This window comes from Talpa europaea (genome assembly GCF_964194135.1).
Source record: "Talpa europaea genome assembly, chromosome: 3".
NCBI classification, from domain to species: Eukaryota; Metazoa; Chordata; class Mammalia; order Eulipotyphla; family Talpidae; genus Talpa; species Talpa europaea.
Window position 1 is genome coordinate 140,749,322 of NC_140069.1, and position 19,647 is coordinate 140,768,968.

The 19,647-nt window shown below is 35.1% G+C and overlaps 1 protein-coding gene across 2 annotated transcripts in view; it reads left to right on the plus strand.

The window, feature by feature from the left end:
• Positions 1-19,647, plus strand: part of TRIM24 (tripartite motif containing 24) — a gene marked incomplete at its 5' end in the record, with an annotated part of 78,313 nt that overhangs the window by 44,147 nt on the left and 14,519 nt on the right. The window contains 5 exons of one of the 2 annotated variants that reach the window (XM_084229720.1): positions 2,223-2,337; positions 4,778-4,924; positions 10,536-10,653; positions 12,963-13,231; positions 17,620-17,790. In XM_084229720.1, coding sequence (XP_084085846.1) covers positions 2,223-2,337; positions 4,778-4,924; positions 10,536-10,653; positions 12,963-13,231; positions 17,620-17,790 — 820 coding nt within the window. The remainder of the gene's footprint in view (positions 1-2,222; positions 2,338-4,777; positions 4,925-10,535; positions 10,654-12,962; positions 13,232-17,619; positions 17,791-19,647) is intronic. The other variant, XM_084229721.1, reaches the window with a different exon arrangement.

Here is a 19,647-nt window from a genome sequence, read left to right on the forward strand (position 1 = left end):
TCTATTATTATCATCTTTTTGGAACATAGCTAGGGCGTGGCATTTGGGAATTTTTCCCATGCATTCCCTGGATTACCTGATTTCCTTAAATGTGGTTCTTAAACATAATTTAACCCTTTCTTGATACCCAGATATTATACCATTCATTATTATACAATGTGGTAATAACAGTTCCATTGTGTTTCCTTTAGTTTGTTTCACTGTTCTTTTTCAACTCTTTTCATTTTACCTTTCTCTTTCACATAGCATTAATTAACCAAATACTATTACCTTTACCATAGTCTAATCAGAATGCTATATTTTGCCAAGTAGAGTAAATGATGGCTTTAAAGTTTTTTGTATCTGAGTAATTGTAAATTAGTAATTAATGTTTTGGAATGATGAGAAATAATTATAGGTATTTATACCACCTAGGGACAAAATGCAGCAGTTGTAAAATAATTTTAAGTGAAAGTTCCACTTCGATAACATTTACCCTTTTGACGTTTTTTAAGCTCTTTCTTTATATAAACTGTGCGCTCAGGCCTCTGAGATTCACATTTAGATGTAGCATTGTCTTGAACTTATTTTTTTTTTAAATCTATTAGTGGTCTGTGCTTTAAAAAAAAAAAAAGTAATACTTTTAACAAGGTAATACATTATTATGTGGGAGGATTCTGTTCTTTGAATAATAATATAAATGGATCAGGTGCTAACTGGTCTTATATTGTTAGTCTACCTAATTATGGAAGGATTAGATTACTGAGCTCATTTACTGTGCTAGTAACTCATTTTTATGTATGTGCAAACATGATACTGCTTTCTGATGTAGTTTTTTTTTTTTTAAGATTTATTTATGCATATAAGAGCTGGGGTACAGGCCAGAGATGCGGGGGGTGGTGGTGGTGAGAGGATTCACCAGAGACAAAGTGGGGAACAGAACAGGCAGACTGACTGAAATGCACTGCTGAGGGGAGCAGCGGGTGAGAGAGGAGAGGTCTGCTGCACCAAGTGGGTTGCTCTCTGGCCCGCCGGGAATCGAACTCGTGCTGCAGAGGCTGCGGATTGCTTCATAGTGCAGTGCTTAACCCCTTGTGCCACCAGGGAGGACCCCATAATGTAGTTTCTGAGGTTGTTTACTTCCCCATCTGGTTTCCTTGATCAGTTAGCTGATATTAATGTCAAATAATTTTCTCAAAGAATTTCCAATAGAGAATGAAATGTCTGTCCTTTGGCCTTAAATTTTGGGGAATGCAGGCAGAAGAAATGAAGCTTTTTATTTCATAATGTTTGGTGGGTGGCACATTCTTTTCTGCTTCTATGTACTTTTTTCAGTCAGTCTCTATCTCATTGAAAGTGGCATTTACAATTTCTCTAATCAAAGGAAGAAATGGATGTGGTGATTGATGAAATATAAAAGTTAGTATTTCTGTGCTTATTTTTAAGACAAATGTTATTAAATGAGCAAACAACTGTTATCTTTTTGCTTCTATTCAGGTGTAATGAATACTGTAGTAGTTTAGATGACTAAGCTAAGAGTAACATTTGCAGTTTTGTACTTTTTCATTGTAATGAAAACAAATAGAGCTCAGAGTTAATAGTTTTCTTGAATCTTGCCTGTGTGTGTGTATGCCAAAAAAAAATATATATATATATATATATATATATATATACATTTATATATATATATATTTTTTTTTTTTTGGCATATCCTTATAGTTTAAGAATTACTTTGCTGGTGTCACCTTTCTGAATGATGTTCTCCTATAATTTCTAATTTCATGCATTTTGATTTTAGGATTGAATTTAGAGACTGTCTTCTAGAAGAATTTTATTTCTGCTGTCTCATTTTCAAGAAAGACCTTTTTTCCCCCAAAGATTTATTTATTTAGGCATTCAAGAGCTGGGGTGTAGGCCAGAGGTGCAGGGGGTGAGAAGATTCACCAGAGACAGTGGGAGCAGAACAGGCAGATCCACTGAAGTACACTGCTGAGAGGAGCAGTGGGCTAGACAGGAGAGGTCTGCTGCACCATGTGTGTCACCTCCCTGCTCGGGGCTCGAACTCGTGCTTTAACCCCTTCGCCACAGGGAGGCCCAAAGAAAGATGATTTAAACAGAAGCAAAGCTATTTTAAGAGCTGAAAGTGTTTTTATATAACTTAGACACTAAAAAGATCAATTTTTAATATTGTAAGATAAATCTACCTTAAATTTTATATTTTGTTGTTTTTGCTTAATTTTCAGGATAATTGAAGTAAATCAAAATCAAAAACAGGTGGAACAAGATATTAAAGTTGCTATATTTACATTGATGGTAGAAATAAATAAGAAAGGTAAAGCTCTACTACATCAACTTGAGGTAGGTTACTATTCCTTTCATAGTATGTTGTGATTTTAATACAGTATTGTTTTATGTGTATGTGGATTTGAATTTTCACGGCCTTTTTTATATTGTTTCCATTTATGATTCAATATTGTTGCTTCTCCATCTCAAAGTTTCCCTTTGCCAGATTCTACGTTGTAGCCACAATTTAAGGCTTTATACACTAGGAATGTCTTAATTCTTGATTACTTCATAGTGCAAAGCATAATGCTTCACCTGAAGGAACTGTCTCAATGCTAAAGGGATGAATCATACCATTTTAAAGAACCATTGAGGAGACAAGCTATGCATCACCAAAAGGAGTACAATTTAGTAAAAATTTCTTGGAAAAATATCCTATTAACTATGGTTTGTTCTCAAGGATATACATTTAACCTTATTAGAAATTAGATGAAAAGAATATGCATTTTGTCTCTAACATTCTGTGGTCTTAATTGTGAAAGTAGTGCTTAGGGAGAAATGCTCAGGACACTTTAGTAGTTTTTCACTGCAGTAAGAAAACTATAACTCTCTTCAGCTTCTTTCCAAAGTCATTGTTTGACTTGAAATAATAATGAGGTCACAGTTTCTAGGTGGTATACTAATATATTATTGATTGCATTCTACTTTGGTTTTCTTTTAGCATATTGCTATAGAAAGAATTCATAGTAAAGTGCAACTTAGAATGAGAAGAGAATAAAAATCTCATGTTTGAAAAATAAAAATAAACTACTGGAAATAACTTACTTCAGCTTCTTTATAGTGGACAGATTATGAGGTCCTTGTCAGAAAGTTCTATCCCTTCTGGGAAATTATGCTCATTCCATGGCCCACCAAAGGTATAGAAAGCAAGTAATTCTAAAAAATCCTTTCTTTTGGAATCAAATACTTAGTGAAGAACTATTCTGGGCAGGATGAATCTAATCGGTTACAGTAATTATTTTTTCAAGGTTCTGAGGTTTTGTTTGTTTGTTCTTCATATTGAAATACCTAGACAATTTAAAAAGTTTTCAGAGCTCTGCTTAAAGTCACACCTGACTTAATTTGCTCTCAGAAACAGTGGTACACATATGGCAGTCTCCAAGCTTGACTAACTCAGAATTGCTTGTAGTGTTTTAGAATCTGATAAAGAAAAGATGACTGGAGCCTCACATCTGTAGAAATGAATCTAGATTTGAAAAAAATATTATTTTTATCAACTCCATTGAAATATAATTTTTACAACACCTTTTAAATATGTCTCTAGTCCTCATATTCATTCTCCTGGCTTACAAAATCCTCCTTTAAGGCAAATTACCCTTTTTTATCTTAACACACAAGGGAAACTAGCCCCCAAATATTTGTTGCCACAGAAGGCCAAGAAAACTGGACCTTCTAATTCCCAATTTGCAACATCCCCAAAAGTCGACAGAATTTCTATTCCTTCTAGAATGTATCCAAAGAAACCTTTAGTTTTTATCGGGATCAGAAATAGCTTTAATAAGTTATCTCTGAACTTAAATATTGCAAAGTCATTGACAGTGCATTTTTCCCCTTAATTCGATTTAGCATACATGTGTTTCCCAAATTTAAAACTTAACTAGGGCCAGAATCTAGGTTCATTTTTCAATTACGACTATAAGTCTGTGTTGGAGTATATCAATTTTATTTTTAAACTTTTCTAATGTTTCAGATCCAGTGCAAAGTCCTATTCTGGTCCTCTTTCTTTACCAGTAGGGCATGAGATGTTTGGATAGAGACCTTTAAAATAACCCAAGTTCAGTGCTTTCTTGTTTTTGATCAACCTCTGTTCTTGCTTGTGTACTTCGCTCCAAGAAATCCCCTATTCTGTTTAGGTAGCTTTCCTGAGAGTACATGGGCACAATTGGTTCCCAAGGTATTTCTCAACGGAAAGAAATAATGTGATGCTCTTCTTACCACTTACAAAGCATAAGTGTTGCCCACTTTATGCCATGACTAGGCACAAACTGGTCACAGTCTGGACTAGAATGCCTAAAAGGAGAGATTTTATGATTGACTCATTTGTGATCTAGTATTATTACAAATTGCTGGATGGTACATTTATTTTAGTGTTGAATTTAACAGACCATTTACTTTATTATGGCTCATCCAGTTTTGCCCCATTTTCGATTATTAAGAGATACATGAACAGAGACTCAAATCCCAGAATAGGTAAAAACCAGAGGACCTAGCAGGGCCATGGAGACAGTGGCATTTGGGATACAGTGGTTTTGTGTATGCGTTGGGGGAGGGGAGGTGGATTTTTTTTTTTTTTTTTTTACTATAGTGATATTCTCAGTACTGGGAAAAAATACTAAGAATAATTTTAGTTTGTATCACTTGGATATTTAGAAGTCATTATTCTAATTTGGTAATTTGAAAATGACCATTAAAATATGTCATGCAGAAATAATTTTGAAATTATTTTCTTCTTCAGAGCCTTGCAAAGGACCATCGCATGAAACTTATGCAACAACAACAGGAAGTGGCCGGACTTTCTAAACAGTTGGAACATGTCATGCATTTTTCTAAATGGGCAGTTTCCAGTGGCAGTAGTACAGCTTTACTTTATAGCAAGCGACTGGTAAGAGAGACTAACTATGGCATTTAACATTCCATCGAAATGCAGAAAAAAATGATGGAGTTATTGGAATTCTTAACTCAGAAATGTTGTTAAGGTCTGTTTAAATGCCTTTTACCTAATTCTAGTTTGAGTTGGTCAAAGTACTTTGGTTTTAAAAAAATGCTATTTTTAACTGCCATGATTTTAGTATAATTTCATTTTATTTACCATTGTCGTTTCTGTTTTGTTTCAAGTTCTGTATTGGTGTTAGTTGGAATCAACACTAACAATGGTAACAATTCCTTTCCAGACAAGGGGCCAGACCTGGGCTCCCTCAGTGTAATCCCACCCTCCAGAACCACAGGGGATAAATTGGGAGTGAACCCACCAGTGTCCACTGCTCTGCTCACTGAAAATCAGAGGGGTGGGCTGAGAAAACCTTGCTCACAAGCCCAGTAAAAGGGCTCTTGAGACCCTCTGATCAAGACTGAATTTTCCACATATACTGGTAGGGCAAGCAAGCAATCAATATCTATTGATTAGTAAAAGAGCAAGGGAAGAGAATTTCAGAGAGACCTGTCTAGGCATAAGAAACGCCGAGGTCCCAGCGCTAGGTGTCTACATAGGTTTTAGGACTGAGGTTTGAAAACACAGAAATTAAATTTTACTGACTGAGAAACAAGGAGAGGAGACTTGGCTAAAGTTCATTTGTTTCACTAATTGTGAGCACCAGTCAGCCAGCTCAGTGGTTATGAGGGCGTGTGACCATTTCTGAGGTGTGCATCTCATGTAGGCAGTGTACCCACAGTCCTGTTTGACGGGTCCGGTCTTAGGCCTTGTCACTCTCGTCTTCTAGCTCTGTATCTTCCTTTCTTCCACATAGCTGCCAGTTTGATAAGCAGTGGAAAGATAGCTCAAGAATGCTCAGGCTGGGGAAAATTAGTAATAAAAAGCAATAGATCAAGGAAACTTAAGGCATCAGGTGTCCAGGCCTAAAGTCATCTGTTTACCAGCCCTGAAAACCAGACTTTTTTCCTTGAGTCCTGTCCTGATCTTGTCCCAGGATCTTTCCTGTCTAGTAGTAAACATTTCCTGATCATTTATGTATATCGAGAATGAATTCTAAGCATTTTTCTTGTATTTCATTTAAACTTTTACATCATCTTTATGAGATAAGTATGCCTGTTCGCCCCCATTGTATGAGTGATGAAACCAAGGCACAGAGTTAAATAATGTGTGTACAGTCCCACAGTAAGAGGTATAGCTAGGATTCCAACTGAGAGACATTAGCCCAAAGGCTGTATTCCTCTTGTTGGCACTATACTGCTACTCTGTCAGCAATATATGGTCCTGGATATTTCAATCCCGTTTGCTGCAGATTTGGTCAACTCTTTCCACAGTAGTCTAAAATCTTGCTAATGAAAACATGCTTGCTGCCTACTAATGACCTGATGATTCTGGCTCAGTAAATTTGGGCTATGGCCAGATCTGTATTGCTAACAGGCTCTCACATGATACTGATGCTCTATGACCATCCTTCTTATAAAGAATCTCGACTTCTATTTGGTAGAAGTAAACCATATATACATGATAAAAAACTTCTGCATTACTTTCATTTTATTAAAGACTTCGTAGAGACTTATACTTTGAAATCAAATTATGACCATCCTGTTCAGCTGACTAAATAAATAGGTTGAAATATTGAGTGACTTATTAGACAACTAATTTGTAATTATTTCTAAATACTGTCCTAATGAATTGTATTTTATTCTTTGAATTCTTTTTCATGATTATCTTATGATGCAGTCTCTTACTCTTGAGTATATTTTTCTCTTTTTTTCCAAAACTGCTTCAAATGTCAATGAAAAAATATATAATATATATAATTTCTTTTGCTTATATTTCCCTGAAAGTCAAACAGAAGAAGGGATCAAAGATGACAGAATTGAGAATTAAATTTTTGTAACTATATTCATATGACTTTTTTTTGTATCTGTATAAGGAAGCATATTATTTATACAAATAGTCGACCATATCCATTTGAAATTTTTTTCCTCTGACTTTTTTGTATGATTTTGATTGTAATTATAATGGAGAAAACAATAAAAATAGTAGATGGGTTTAGTTACACTGCAAGGTGATCTCTTAAAATAGAGATAGTGCTTTCCCTCTCATTATATATAGTGCAGTATAACACACCATGAACCATACATATCCAATAACCAAATTATTGGTCGACTAAATTGTGTTTCTCTTGATTTCTAAAATCATTTGGAACCGTATGGGCTTTCCTGCATTACTAGTTGCATTAGTTGCCTGCAATGCATGTAGCATTGATGTTTGTGGTAACTGGTAAACATTTAGGAAGACTTCCAGAAAATTTGAGAGTCACTATAGAGTACAGCTTCATTCTTTGGGGTTCTTGTGATATGTCAGTTTAGCCATGTTTACTGGGGTTATTCTTTAATGATGGTTTTTATATACCAAAAAAATTAAAGAGAAATGGTTGGCCAGGCTATCTTTTTGCTATAGGAATTAGTCACTAAAAAACAGCCCAGTGGAATAGTGGAATCCTTTTAGAAGTCCAGTCTTTATGTAATATATTTTGAAATATTTCGACAACGTTTTCTTATGGGTCCCCTGCCATCTGTTAAACATTACATTGCATCTATATATTACTTAGAAGGAAAGCAAGAATTATTGACCAAATATGGATCGGGAGAGTTTGGTAGCAGGTATTTCTCCAATATTAGTGACTGAGAAACTGTTTAAAAAAAATTTTACTCCCCAGCCCCCCCATATCCTATTTTAATTAATCTTCAAAGAGTTCTTTATTTTTCTTGTGTGTATCATTGCCTGTCCTTAGTCCTAATCTTTGATGCTCAGAATATATTGTACACTCTTGCCTGCGTACTGAAACCCTTTCTTAGAATGCCTTTTTCTTCTCCTGAGTGACTCGTGTTCATCTTTTAAAGACTACCAGGTTCAGTTTAGTTTATTCATCCTTTTCTTTGGTCAACCTTCCATGACTCAGACAGAGTTGGATTCCCTTTCTCTGTGCTTATAGAGCCTTGTGCATATGTCCATCCTATTGTTAATAATTTTTCCACTGTTATAGTTGCACAGTTTTCTGTGAATATCATTAAATTTTATACAACTTAAGTACAAAAAATTTTGTATTTCCCAGTGCTTGACCTATGGGAGCTTGATCAGAGATTGATGGTGGAAAAAAATGAAGTGCCAGATATCATCTCCTGTCAGAATAAACAAAGTACATTTAGACAAGAGTTCATATTAACTTTTATAGGATTGGAAACTCAGAAATACTCAATTTATTTTTAAAGTTTAACTTCAACAGAAAGGAGAAAATAGTATTATCTGTCCTTCTAGATCTTGGTTTCTAAATAACAAGGAAAGTGGGGGGAAGTATAAGATGTGTCCAGAATATCCTGTATCGGAGAATGATGGAAGCGTATCATAAGGAACCAGGATCCAGCCTAAAAGGGCTCCCACTGGGCAAATCAAATTTCCTGAACTAACTAAATAAATAGAAAAATGGATTTCAGTGCATTGAATTTAAAAGGACACATGAATCCATAATGATATATGTAAGTAAATGATAACTGAAAGAAGGGCAAAGTTTATGGCAGAATGTAAATTAATGTAGAAAGCATAGTGGCCAGAAAGAAGCATATTTGGTCAATATCATAGTGGTAGTTCAGGAGTAACCAGTGGCTACCAGTGGTGGGGGGAGGTTTGAAGAGGATCAGTATTTTGGTATAATGCGAGAGTATGTCTTCGCAAAATATTAATCAGTTACAAAGAGAGAAAATGGTAAACTGAAGGGTGAGAGGTTGGCAGCAAACTTGCCAGGTGATGAAGATTAGTATCAGCAGGTTAGACAAGTTGACATCCTGTGCTTTTGGATAACGGCACTCTGAGAAACACACGTTATTGTTTGTGTGGTATTCCAGAGGAGAGTGCTTTCTACGTAAGAGGAAGTATGCTCAGACCCGGGCTGAAGGTCATCTTACAGAATAACGGGGAAAGTCTAAGGAACTAAAGAGACATGGTAACGAAATACAAACTGTATTCCTTGACCATCCTGGAAAGAGGCACTGTTGGAATAGTTGGCATTTGAATCAGGTCTTTGGATGGATGTTTTCTGGAGGATCTTTGCTTTAGATATTCTTATTGGAATGTTTAGCGGAGACAAAACTTCATGCCAGTAGGTTGTTGACATAAAATTCAGCAATAGTGTATATGCACAGGAGTAGCTGGGCGAGTGCTGGAGCAAATGTGGTAATATAGTAACAATTGGAAAATGTGTATGTGTGTTTTGGGGGTTTTGGGTTTTGGCTTGTTTTATACTTTGCTCCAATTTTAAATTACTTCAAAATAAATAGTGATTAAATTTAGAAAATGGTAAAACGATACAGAGAGATTTCCTTTTTTTTTTAAGATTTTTATTTATTTACACAAGAGCCAGGGTACAGGCCAGATACACGGGAGGGTGAGAGGAGGGCCTCCCCTGGTGGCACAGGCAGTTGAGTGTAGCGCTATGAAGCTGTCCGCAGCCTCTGCAGCGCAGGTTTGATCCCGGCTGGCCGGCGAGAATCCCACAGGGCGCAGCAGACCTCTCCTCTCTCCCCGCTGCTCCCCTCAGCAGTGTATTTCGTCATTCTGCCTGTTCTGCTCCCCACTCTGTCTCTGGTGAATCCTCTCACCCTCCCATGCATCTGGCCTGTATCCCGGTTCTTATATGCATGAATAAATAAATCTTAAAAAAAAATTTATGAGAGGAGTAATGTTAGAGAGGTTGATAGTGAGCCAGTTCTTCATTGATTGAGTTGTTTCCTGAGAACTGCATTGTTCAGGGGTGAAGGGTGGTGATGGTAGAAGGCATGGTGCGATGACTTGGGAGCCAGGAGAACCATCCCATCCCACCAGTGAGCCTAGGTGTGGCCTATACTTATAGTTCCCAAGTAGAGATTAATCTGTATTTACTATATAACTCAATAACTCTAAATCCTGCATCCTTCTTTAAAATATTAAGTAAAAGAACAAGCTCTTAGTTGGTACCTCTGAAATTTCCTTTTAAAAAACTGACTTTAACCTAGTTATTTTTCAGTTTTATATTAAAACACATAGCTGAATTATACCTCAAAACTAGAAAATATGGGCCTCCCTGGTGGCGCAGCGGTTGAGTGCTGGGTTGCGAAGCTGCCCGCAGCCTCTGCAGCGCTGGTTCGATCCCTGGCCGCTGGGCGAGGGTCCCACATGGCGCGCAGACCTCTCCTGTTGCCCTCTGCTCCCCTCAGCAGTGTACTTGTCAATCTGCCTGCTCTGCTCTCCCCTCTGGCTCTGGTGAGTTCTCTCACCCTCCTGCACTTCTGACTGTACCCAGTGCTGTATAAACAAACAAACAAACAAAAAACTAGAAAATATGAAAGTATTTTCTCTATATAGAAATAGATATAGAATAGATATAGAATGTAGAAAATGATACTCATATCCACTTTTCATAACTTATGATTGTTTATTTTATGTTGGCATACCAGAGACTTTTTTGTGTATCTGTTGGCCACTTAATGCCTGATAAAGATAATGATGTTTTATTATCTCCTTCTAGATTACATACCGGTTACGGCATCTCCTTCGAGCTAGGTGTGATGCTTCCCCAGTGACCAACAATACCATCCAGTTTCACTGTGATCCTAGTTTCTGGGCTCAAAATATTCTCAATTTAGGTAGGCTATTATATGCATTTTCTCAAAGTGCCATTTGTTTCTGTAACTCTTAGTGATTATGTCGTGTTATTGGAAATGCATCCTCTTCTACCCCCAAAAGTATTTTCATTATCTGATTTCAAAGACGTTATTTTCACTGACACTTCATTAATTTGTTCTATATATGACACATCCAAGACTGTAAACACAGATGTAAATATATGGGGGATATGAAATATCCTTTATATTGACTTACACGGTATCTGGACTTTGGAACTTTCTTCCATAGAATCCTGCTTATACTATTGATATTAACTTGTAAACTTACCAGAATGGTTTGAAAAAAACCTTGCCTCTTGAGTGCTATTGATGTAGGATTTTTTTTCCCTTTGGAATGTTTTCTGTTAAAATAGTATTTCTAGTACTATTATTGAGTAACTGTTTAGACCTAGTCACATGGGACACCTAATGATTCATTTGCTTTATCTTGCCAGGGAAGACTTAATTTTTCCTTCTGCCTTTCAGCAATAACTACATGTAGTTTTTAATTTCCTGGTTGGGCTATCACATGCATAAAGAAAAGTGCCACAGGTCCTAAATATTATAGCCAACTGAATATCACAAAGGGAGACTCTCAGTTTGGTAATACCACAAGCTAAAATATTCTTGTAGGCAGTTCAACCGGAAGTTATTACTTCAATTTTTCTGTGAGACTAGGATGTATCTTCACTTTTTGCCTCCTTTCTTAATTTCTCTCAGGGAAACTCACATAGACATTACTCACATAGAAACAGAAATAAAGAATTCCTCAGATATTCTTCATCAAGCACCAATATTCCTTTGATGAAATTTTAGGGCTCATTGACTCTGTTTCAGAAACATCAAAGATGTTTCTGCTCTTTCAGTCCCTAAGCTAAATTCTGGATAGGAAAGGAAGAAATGACTAGAAGAATGGCCAGTGCTCAGAACAATCCAGGGAAGAAAGAAATAGGCTCAAACAAATCCTCATTCATGCAAAGGAAGAACAAAAGGAATCCTTAAAGAAAGGTGATAAGGAGACCCCTGCAGGTCAGGTTAGAAGTCCTGCAGCCACATATTTATTAATATGTTGTAGGCAACTGGGACCACACACTCACTCCCCAGTGTGACCAAAAAGAAACCTCTTAATGCAAGGCATGTGACTCTCTCTTGCCCTGCGTCACCATCAGTGAAAACAAAATCAAAACAGTATCTCCTGTTTTTGAAGAGTTTGTAACATTCTGATATATGGTAAACAATATCCTTTGCTATAAGACTTCTCAGAGCTGTCAACTCTTGTAAATTGTCATTTACAATGAGATCTTCTATGGAGACAAGTTTCCCAAACTTACTTATCCGTGACTTCAGAGAAACATCTTAGAAGGGAAAAATACTTATCTAGATGAATGTTTGCTCAATGTCTTAGTGATTAGGTAAGTTATTCAGTTTCTCAGAAATTATAGATCCCTTATCTGTAAAAAAAGGACTTTAACAAGAACATACATAGATCTGCTGTTACAATGCCTAACACAGTAAGTATTTAATGAACAATAACTATGTTTTTTAGGATGCATATACTTATTCTTTGAGTTTCTACTGTTGAAGAAATCAAGATTGGCCTTATGTTTGGATCACACCTGGCATGGGTTTTCTTTAAGCTCTAAAATTGCAGTTGCAAGCTAGTCAAAGCATTTCTGTCAGAGAACTGATATAGTGTTGTTGTAAAGGTGTAAAAAATTTGAGAGATAACAAATTGTTCATATAAAACAGTTGAATATTTTGTGGGGCTGTCTTTAGGACCAGTGTCAGATTTGCTTATTTGGATATACGGCAGTTTTTAAAGTGTAGCCTGAGGCTTCTTCAGGGCCATGGAGGCCTCTCCTCCAACAACATGGTCCTGTGTGGGCAGGTTTTCTTCCTGTATTTCAGCCTGAAGGCTGTATTCTGACAGCTAATACAAACAAATATGGCAGACACTTAAAGAGATTTTAAGAAATGTAAAACAATGCCACTCTTAACTAATTTTTTAAAAATATTTTTCCTAAGAACATGTTATTGGTTTATCGTTACTTTAAATGATTTAATAAGTAGAGTTTTTTTTAATTCTCATTTTTAGTTCCTAATGGTAAACTTTGATTGACAGGACCTACAGAAACAAAAGTTCTTTGGGGTCTTCTGCTTTTAAGAGTTTAAAGTGTTCCTAAGACAAAAAAGTTCTCAGCATTTCTGAAATTCAGAAAAAAATAACCTTACAAAATGTGGTATTTCACTATCAGAAAAACTTTAGAAATTAATCTTTTCTCTTTAATTAGGTTCTTTAGTAATTGAAGATAAAGAGAGTCAGCCTCAAATGCCTAAGCAGAATCCTGTCGTGGAACAGAATTCACAGCCACCAGGTGGTTTATCTTCAAACCAGTTATCCAAGTTTCCAACACAGATCAGCCTAGCTCAATTACGACTCCAGCATATGCAGCAACAGGTAATGGCTCAGAGGCAACAGGTGCAACGGAGGCCAGCACCTGTGGGTTTACCAAACCCTAGAATGCAGGGGCCCATCCAGCAACCTTCCATCTCTCATCAGGTAAATTTGGAAGCAGGGCTATCCTAACTTAGATCATTATAGTACAATTTTATTCAGCAGCTCTTAAAATAACCAAGACATCCATTATCCGTGATTTAAATATATGAAGTTATAAAAATTTATAACATAAAGGATCCCTGATTTAACTCCTAGTTTTTTAGCCCTTTTAAAAAAGAATTTAATGATTTATTTAGTTGCTACATCTGTTTTCATCTACTCTTCATTGTCTTCAAATCATGACAGAGGATAAATAATTCTATTCCTACATAACCCTATAAATGATGAGGAAAAGGTGTATACCTTTAACTCATAATTCCTATATAAGTGCTTCAGAATCACTAATACTTTAGGTAACCATTGAGGAATCACATCACATAGTGACACAGGCAAAATGAAATAGAAAGGGGCAAGGATGTTTTGTTAGGGTTGTATCTTTTTCAAACATTTCTGAGTAGATAAGTCCATGAAGCATTCTTATTTTTCCAGATAGTAATATTCTACTTACTTTTAATCCGGATTTTTGAAGATAAAAGGTATTTATGCTTTTGTGAAATAGTTTGACAGGTTAGATGTGGGCATATTAGTTACATTTTAAAAAGACTATAAAGTCTAATTCATATAAATTTTTATTTTCATTTCCATTTATTCCTGTTTCTGAGAATTTGATACGATTTATAATTGATACAAATTGAAGTGGAACAGAGTCTAATGAGTCAAAGTATGCAGAACTAGGCTAAGAATTCTCATTATACTTGAGATAAGACTTAGCTCCAAATTTTTTGTCAACTAAAGCCAGAACCAAACAGGAATAATATTTATATTATTTGATAAAAACAATGCATACCAGTTAATTAGAGAAGAGACTTTATACTAGTATTTTACAAGCCCAAAGAGGGAGATATAATATGGCTCTTTATGAAATAGTAATTAACTGGAATTTTTTTGTAATTTTACAAAACAAAAAAATGATTCTTACAGGATTCTCACTTCAACCTTTAATAAAAATTGTAGGCATATGTAGATCTTAATTTTGTTAAATTGCTTCTGTGAAGGCCTGAGGTAACATGCTAGAGGTTTATGGCTTTCTGGTAATTTTGCTTTAACAAGGCATGTCAAATCTAAAGAAATCTCAATCCTAACTGATTGTCCTCTCAGACTTTTTTTTAACTTAGGTTTTCACAGGAAGTAAATAACAAGCATTTAAGAGATCTTTGGTGAGTGTTCCATGGGAAAAGAAAACCAGGACCTTAACTGGCAGTTGAAATTTTGTTAAGAAAATTGAGGAATAATTTTGTTACTAGCTCTGCAGATTGCAGTGACATAATTCAGCTAGACTGTAAAGAGGAGGAAAATTTTTCAGAATATGAAAAGAAGGGAAAATAATTGTTGAGTGCCTAATGCTAAGCATTTGCTTAATATTCAAGTGTCTGAGAGGTGAAGTTATTTTTATTTAATCATTTAATCTGAAAAAATAGTTGATTAATCTGAAAGAGGTACATCCATTATTTGTGTTACCTTTTCACAAGAAGTGAGGAACTGAGGCAGTTGATACTAGAGTATTAATAGTTACATAATTATGTAAGCAGTGACAGTGACAAACAAAAGTAACCTCTGAGCCTTTAGCCTGATTATCTCATAAATTCACTTTTAATCTTTTTTTATCCTGTTTTTGAATGTACTGCGCAATCTCTAGTTTTCCCAGTAGAAATAAAGTAATTTTCACATCTATTGGTCATCATACTTACTATTGTTTTTCCCGTTAATTTTCAATGACTTCTCGACTATCATTCTCATGTCTCATTTTTATCTGCTCTCTATCAAAATACCTGCTCATACATTCTTCTCATCAATTTGTCCACTTGCCGCTTACATATTTACATGCGCTGTGGGAAAAAGTCTGTCTAAAGGCAGATATGTGTACCGCTGGCTCTATGGGCATGTGCCAATTACACTCCACATCTATCCATAGGCTATAGGTAAATTTAAAAGGCTTTCTTCTAAGAATCACTTAACATTTCACGGTTCTTCCTCTGAAGGTTAACCATCATTAAAGTGCTGTGGATGCAGGGATAGAATAATGGTTACATGACTGCATTCTGGATAGATGATGTGAATCTCTTTTTATTCATGTACTACGGTAGTGGACAGATCTGAGTTCCTTAGACAACACTACACTCTCCACTTACTACTTTATACAAACTCAGAACAGTGGTTCTCATTCTTAAACTAAATTTACTGCTGTGGAGATACTCTAATTCATATGTCTGCATAATTTTCCTAAATAGCAGGTAGATGATAGGACATGTGCTATCCTTCATGATTATACACAGTTGGAAACTACTGACCTAGAATAAAATCAAAACCTGTAATAATGAAAGTACTTAGAATGAAGATGAGAATAATAATATGTTAGTTTGCTTAGGGTCTTAATTATTCTCTATTCTGTCACTTTTTTCCCTCTGTATTTTGCAAATTAATGGATTTCATTTAATTGTAAATAGCACTGGATTTTAAAATAGCACTGCTCTTTTATGTTCACAATTAGTTCCTAATCTTACTCTTTCAAGTTGTTTCTCCTCTCACAGTATTCTTAGAAATTAACTCAGTCCACTGTAACAATTGATATGGTGGGGAAGGGGGGAGTCACCTCACATCTTACCAGATCGTGAGTTTCTCAGTGACTAGAATTCCCACACTCATTTATCAGAGTGCATTACTAGCATTCAGTGTCCTTTCTTCACTGACGCAGTATTTATACAATGTGGGAATGTGAGACCAGAGCATCATAAGACTTGTATAAGCACTTTCATTTTCCCTCAGGGATCATTTTGGTTGCTCTCCCACTTTTTTAAAAATTACCTTTTTAGATAAATTTAGAGGTTTTCTACTATTTCTACTACATTTTCTGTTTGTGTTCCTGTAACATAAAATCTTCAAGTCACAACACTTTTATAGAAAATAAAATAGTATTGCTGTGACTGTCGACTTATGCTTATATATAAAAGTTTGAATTTTTCTCTAATATTTGTCTATTCTTCATCCACAGAATTCCCCTTGGTTTTAAAACAATATCTAAATCTATTTTGAATTGGGTCTGTAATTGCTGCCACTCTTGAAAGTTACTCTGTGTTGGCCCATGCTAACTGATTTGTAAGGGGGAGAAAGAAAAGCAGTTTTCACAGGAAAACAGTAAATTCCAAAAATGGGAGGACACAACAACAGAAGGGCAGAACTATCCTTAACAGGGTCAAAACTAGTGTTGTTACTTCAGTCTTATAAATTCCTTATTTGTCCCCTTGCTCTCCCTGTCTGTAAAGTTCTAATCATATAGTTAAGGTTGCTTTAAAAGAAGTATTTACTTTGTGTTAAGCTGCCAACCATCAAGAGAACTGGATAATCAAGATAAGACTGGCACATATGTTACCCTTTTTTCTAGAACACTAGTCTCAATTTCCAGAGCTAACATTTATAAGCAAAGTAGCTTTACCTTCCCAGCCTTTGCCCTGTCCTATAGTCAATCAATATTGTCCTTAAAGGGTTTTCTTTCATTATTTTCTTTTAGGAAAACTCATCCTCTAAGCTGTTATTAGTATCTTACACAATTGCCACCTAAACATCAGAACGTGTTTTGGTGACATGGCAAACTAGATTCATACTAAAGCCTCATTGCTTCCTTTTGCTAGCTGTTACTTTTTTCAGACTATCTCAGCTTTCCTATGTTTATTTCCTAATTTGTAAAATGAAGGAAGGGTAATAATGAGATATGTAAAATGCTAGTCACAATGCCTGGCATATAGTTTGACCTCAGTAAGATCAAAAACTCATTAATCTTTAATTGTTAATAATAGTCAGCTGTTTTCATTATTAATCATTTTTCTATTAAGAGTGAAGGCTATATTACTCTTGACAAATTATTTAGATCCTCTATACCTTAGTTTCCTTATTGTTAAAGTAGATTTAATTCCTACCTTACAGGATTATTGTGAAGGTTGAGTTAACACATGTAACAAACTTAAAGCAGTACCTGGCATGTAATAACTGCTCAATAAATGTTATCAATTATTATTCTACCATTATGTTAACTATTTTAGGCTTGAGCAGAGCAGTTCATTGCTAAAAGATAATCATCAAGGACTTAAATGATACCTACTTCCCATCATGATCCAATTTTGGTACAATCTGCTAAACAGTTAGCAACACCTCTCCCAAGGCTCTTTCCTAATAAAACCTCTTTGAATTCCAGAAGGCTACTCCTTTCCCTGTGCCTTCACTGTAATGTTAAGAAATGATTCATCTGTGGCAGAGTTATCTTTTTATAAAAGTTTTATAAAACAGTTCTCTGTATCTTCAAGGAGATGATTGTTACTGAATTGGTTTGTTTTTTCTAGCAACCCCCGCCACGTTTGATAAATTTTCAAAATCATAGCCCAAAACCCAATGGACCAGTTCTTCCTCCTCATCCACAACTGAGATATCCACCAAACCAGAATATGCCACGACAAGCAATAAAGCCGAACCCCCTACAGATGGCTTTCTTGGCTCAACAAGCCATAAAACAGGTATTTCTATCTACCTATTCTACTCATTTGCATATCTGCTTCTCTACTTCCAAATCACATTGAATTTATAGATTAAACTATAGGTACAAAGAACAGGTTTGTTTTTGTAGTGTGACTTACAAAGTGCATTACAAACAGGCATAAAAACAAAGCCAAAGGGATGTGTCTTAAAGTTTCGTATTAGCAAGAGAAGTCAAGCCACTTACATAAAAGTGAAGGCCCAGAATAGTCAGTGAAATCAAGATATTTTTCACTGATTTGTATAAATTCGAGGTGAGTACATTAGGTTTTCCAACTTAGAAGTGTTCCAATAATAAATAAATCTTTAAAGTGTTTCATGAAGACATTTTGGAAACAAACTTAGTATGATTTAATGCAGGGTGCTTAGATATCTGATAAAGTTTAATACTTAGTTATTAATGTAATAAGTCTTAATATTTATATTCTTAATGTCCATGGATGTAAATACTATCCAATTTTATATGTATTTTATGTTAAAAATTCAGTGCTTTGTCTTCCCCTAAGTATTTGGGTCAAGTCTTTCTAACTTAAGACTTGTAGATTGATTTTAATTTAATTTTTTTTGCCAAGACCAAACTAATATAATGGTATTTCTACAATTCCCTGACATTTATATTAGTCAAATGATTTAAAATTTTCATGCTTAAAGTGTACATTGTGTGTGTAGTTATAATTAGTTTTAACTTTGCTATGCTGTCACTCAGTGTTCTTATAGGATAGTTTGATTATTTTAAATAAAATTCATTCTTGCCTTTTTCATATTAGCAATGAAGCAAAAACGATTTAAGCTATATTTTGACCTTAAATTCTATTTATGTTCCCAACAATTTTGTGACTCTCTGTAGGTTTCTTCTTTTTAGATCTTACTTGCCTAAACTTTAAAATGAGTACCTTGCAGAGCTGTGTTGAGACTCATGCTAATAAATAAAAGCAACCAGCATGTTCTAACTACTCAAATGTTTACTTTTCTTTTTTCCCAGTGTATTAGGTTTTATGGGTAGACACACTATAAAAAAGTTTATGAATTTTTTCATGGTCTAAAATCTAACATGAATGAATAAATGAATGAGCAATCTAGGAGAAAAATTAGTGATACTCTAGATTAAAAAATCCAGTAATCTGTATATGCTCTCCAGATAGGGGAAAACATGTTGTTAGGTGTTAGGTTTTATAAATCTCATGCACATAGGAAAAAATCTGGAAAGATATTAACTATAAGTGATTATTCTGGAAAGGCAAAGTGGAAGAAGGTCCAGTCGAAGAGGGAGGAATATGAAAGGTGAATAGGAAGTGAATGTGACACCCCATTCATAGGTTTGATTAAATAGTTTTTCCAATAGAGCCTATAAATTGGGTTTTTAAAAATTAGAATGTTTCAAACACCATCACTTTCTGTTATGTAATCCACACATAGATGTTACTGTGCTTGGTAACTTTTTTCCCCTACGTAGTCTTGATGTACCTATTCGTTGCTTTCCTTTTCTCCAGTATTTTACTATGAGAATTTTCAAACATAGCAAGTTGAAAGAATTGTATGCCCTATTTGCTTTCTCACTTAATATCTTTATACTCATTTAGCCATCCTTTAATCAAGACTTATTGTTAGTAGGCATTAAAGTACATTGTAGACAATATATACTGTTTACCTCTATATACTTCAGCATTCCTAGCATTATCTTAATGTGTTATCTCAGCCTCTCATGAATTTCCTCAGATGTTTAATTATATATTAATACACAATTTCATGTATTAAATAAGTTTTAAAAAGCATCACCTGAAATCCCAGTCTGGGGCCAATGTTGGAGACTGAGGCTTCACTCTAGTGTAAGAACTGTG